Source organism: Olea europaea, unplaced genomic scaffold, assembly GCF_002742605.1.
Source record: "Olea europaea var. sylvestris unplaced genomic scaffold, O_europaea_v1 scaffold1775, whole genome shotgun sequence".
NCBI lineage: Eukaryota > Viridiplantae > Streptophyta > Magnoliopsida > Lamiales > Oleaceae > Olea > Olea europaea.
The window spans coordinates 166642-169864 of record NW_019235481.1 but is presented as its reverse complement, the minus strand read 5'-3'; the positions used below and the strand labels follow the sequence as shown (position 1 = coordinate 169864).

Sequence of the window (3223 nt, the reverse complement as noted above, 5' to 3'; positions counted from 1 at the left end):
GTAACCGATTCCTCTTTCATTTCGGCAAAGGCTTTTCACATAATATACTGTTATATTGTACATGGCAGAAAAGAAATCCAATAAACCGAGAGTGGTGTGCTGCATAGGTGACATCCATGGATACATAACTAAGCTGCAGAATCTTTGGTCCAATCTGGAAAATCTAATTGGCCCAGCTGATTTTCAGACAGCCCGAATCATTTTCTTGGGTGATTATTGCGACAGGGGACCTGACACTAAGAAAGTGATTGATTTCTTGATTTCTTTGCCCTTAAAGTACCCTAAACAATCGCATGTTTTCCTATGTGGCAACCATGATTTTGCGTTCGCCGCATTCTTGGGGCTGCTTCCGAGCCCGCCGGACGGGTCTTCCTTCTCTGAGACTTGGAAGGAGTACGAGATGAATGAGACAAAAGAAGGGTGGTACAGAGGTGAGGGTTATGAGAATATGCACCTGCAGGGGAGGAGGTGGGCTGGCCGAATGATTGGATTTAATCATGCTAAGAATACTGAATACAATGGCTCCATTTACGATGCCCGACCCACTTTCGAGTCCTATGGGGTCCAACATGGATCTGCTGGTATAAATTTTGCTTTGCTATATGGAGTTTGTTGAATATGTTATTGTTGAGCATTGAAAATGTTTTCTTTTGTTTCTAATATATATGAATCTTGGAAATTGTGATTGTGTTGGATTGGATTTGTGGAGTGCAGGATTAGATTGTATGTATTGTCTCTGTTATTGCATTGAGTGATTTTGTTGGATTAGATTCTCTAGTTTTTCAAATGGGATTTTTCTTTTATTTTGTGGTTTCTTCAACTATTTATGGTTTTCTGCTTGGGTTGAGCTCTGAAAATGGTGTAGTCAGTGGTTTTTCTCCTGTTTTGGCAAGCACGAATGATTCCTCATGCATCGTGTGGTGATGGTTTATGAGTTTTGCTTCATTTGATTTTAGTTTTATGCCTCACTAATATGTTTCTAGTCTTTCCCAGATATGCACTGTGGTCATATTTTTGTAAATGTGTTCTTTCACATTCGATTATACGAAGCTTTAATTGTTGTTTATCATTGTACGATGAACGGGATGTATCATCTTGATGGGAATATACTCTATGACATTGAATCATAACACAGGAGCAAGAAGGGGAAGGGTGAGCTAGACTGAGAGTGAGAGCGTGCTTGCCCCAATTTTCAGAATTTGACCAATTTGGAGAATCGACATAATAATATTTAGGCAAGTGCATGCATACACTCACCATGTATGTTTATCGATGAATACATGCACATGCTTGGTTGCTACACATCCAAACATGAGGAAATGAAGGTAAAGAAAGAAAAAACAGATCATGTCTAATGCCATTTGTCGATCGAGAGAAATAAGGTTATGTGCTAAATGGACGAATGTCACAGTTCTGTGCCAAGTCTATAGGATAGAGTTTGCACTTCTTTATACGAGCTGAACACATTGCAGTTAGATCAAGAATTCCCAATGACTCTTATCTGTGCTGCAAATTCAAGCTGTCGAAAAATTTCCTATGGTGATAGATTATATCTTAACTTTTGCTTGCTAAGATTCTATGCTTCCCTGTTAATTAGCTCCTATGTCAATTCTGCAACTTGATAACTTCGGTAATTTTGTAATCATGTTTGATAATAGTAGTTGACTGTTCAGGTATATAATTAGGTTTGGATTTCTTTGTAATTTGACGCCAAATTGATTTAGCCCCCGTTTGGCCCCATTAAATTCATTTTCATTTTTCTCTCTCCAATTTTTAATCACAAAATCTTCCATAAAATAATATTACATGTAAACCGGACACATTTTCTTCCTTCTCAACCACTCATTCTCCCCCAAAAAAAATAATTAGAAAAAATCCTATTCAACCCATTAAAATTTGAATAATGGAGGCCAAACGGGGGCTTAATCTTTATTCTATTTGAATATGTTAATGTTTCTAAACGTTTCCCACCTTAAAAAGAACAGCAAATTCGTTTCTAATTCTGGTGATGCCACAGTTAAGATAGGATTATCTTGTGTGCAGATTTGATCAAGGCAGTTCCTGAAGAACACAAGAAATTTCTTGCTGATTTGGTTTGGGTACATGAAGAGGTGAGCTTCTAGTTGCTTCTTTTTTCTTTTTATATCTTTCTTTGCACGAAGCAATTGGTATAGTTCTCCAATGGATGTGTGCCTTGCGGGGTGAACTTGAGGCGCACCAATGGTTTGCTTTGCTTATATTCTACTGAACCACCTCACCTCATCTGAAAATTTAAAATGGGAGGGGACACATTTCTCAAACATGCATCCTCACGTTCACGCTGAATTCATTTTTATCAAAAGCATAACACGTGCACAATTTTCATAATAGGGTCGTTGCAGAGCCTAAACTTGTTACCTTTATTTAAAAGCTTAAACTATTAACAAGGGACACAGTTATTTATTAAAATTTAATATTTGACGAGTGTAAGTAGGCATAGTGAAAGCTAACAGAAAACTTGCATTTCTTGAAATCTGGAGGACGATGTTTGCATAGAGACAAACGACGGGTTCCAAAATTGTAAACTGGTTGCTGTACATGCTGGTTTGGAGAAAAGTAAAGGGGTCGAAGAGCAGCTAAACTATTTGAAAGCCAAAGACACGAGAATCCCTAAAGTCGAAGCTCTCTGTGGGAGGAAGAACGTATGGGACATTCCCGAGGTGTTTGCTCGGTCGAACTTTTTACTTAATCTTACATAAGCAAATAGTTCGTAACATTCTCTTTTCTGCTTGACTTTTGGTAGGAATTGTCTAAAACTCCAACTGCTGTGATAAGTGGTCATCATGGGAAGCTTCATATTGATGAACTCAGATTGATAATAGATCAAGGTGGTGGCCTGGAATATAATCCGGTGGCTGCAGTTGTGCTTCCCTCGAAAAAGATTGTGCGCAACACTGATTGATGAAATAGTTTTGAATTTAAATGCATATTTTCTTCGACAGTGTAATCTATTTCAAGTTGGAACATCTATAACAGTGCAATCATAAGCAACCAGAGATTTCTTCAGTTTTGTTCTTCAAGTTAGTATACCAATTACCATTTGCCATAGCTTGTCATTGACAGCTTTGATTTGTGTACAATTGAAGATGAATATAACCCCCATAAAATTTTTGGTTGAAAATGTGTTTGAGAAAAAATGAGTTTTAAAGAAGTTCATGTTTGGCATTTTTTTTTTTTTTTTTTT

The 3223-nt window shown here is 37.4% G+C and overlaps 1 protein-coding gene across 1 annotated transcript; it reads left to right on the top strand.

Moving 5' to 3' along the window:
* The first annotated feature begins 6 nt into the window (after positions 1-6).
* Positions 7-3068, top strand: LOC111378131. Its single transcript, XM_023001305.1, has 4 exons — positions 7-581; positions 2044-2111; positions 2520-2699; positions 2783-3068. The coding sequence occupies exons 1-4, from the start codon at positions 62-64 to the stop codon at positions 2939-2941; spliced, it is 927 nt and encodes a 308-aa protein (XP_022857073.1). The 5' UTR covers positions 7-61; the 3' UTR covers positions 2942-3068.
* The last annotated feature ends 155 nt before the right edge of the window (positions 3069-3223 follow it).

Excerpts from the sequence above, each read along its gene's own strand:
- LOC111378131 (XM_023001305.1), top strand. The coding sequence starts at position 62 with ATGGCAGAAAAGAAATCCAATAAACCGAGAGTGGTGTGCTGCATAGGT. Across the intron at positions 2,112-2,519 it reads TGGTTTGGGTACATGAAGAG|GACGATGTTTGCATAGAGAC; the intron begins GTGAGCTTCTAG and ends TGAAATCTGGAG. Across the intron at positions 2,700-2,782 it reads ACGTATGGGACATTCCCGAG|GAATTGTCTAAAACTCCAAC; the intron begins GTGTTTGCTCGG and ends GACTTTTGGTAG.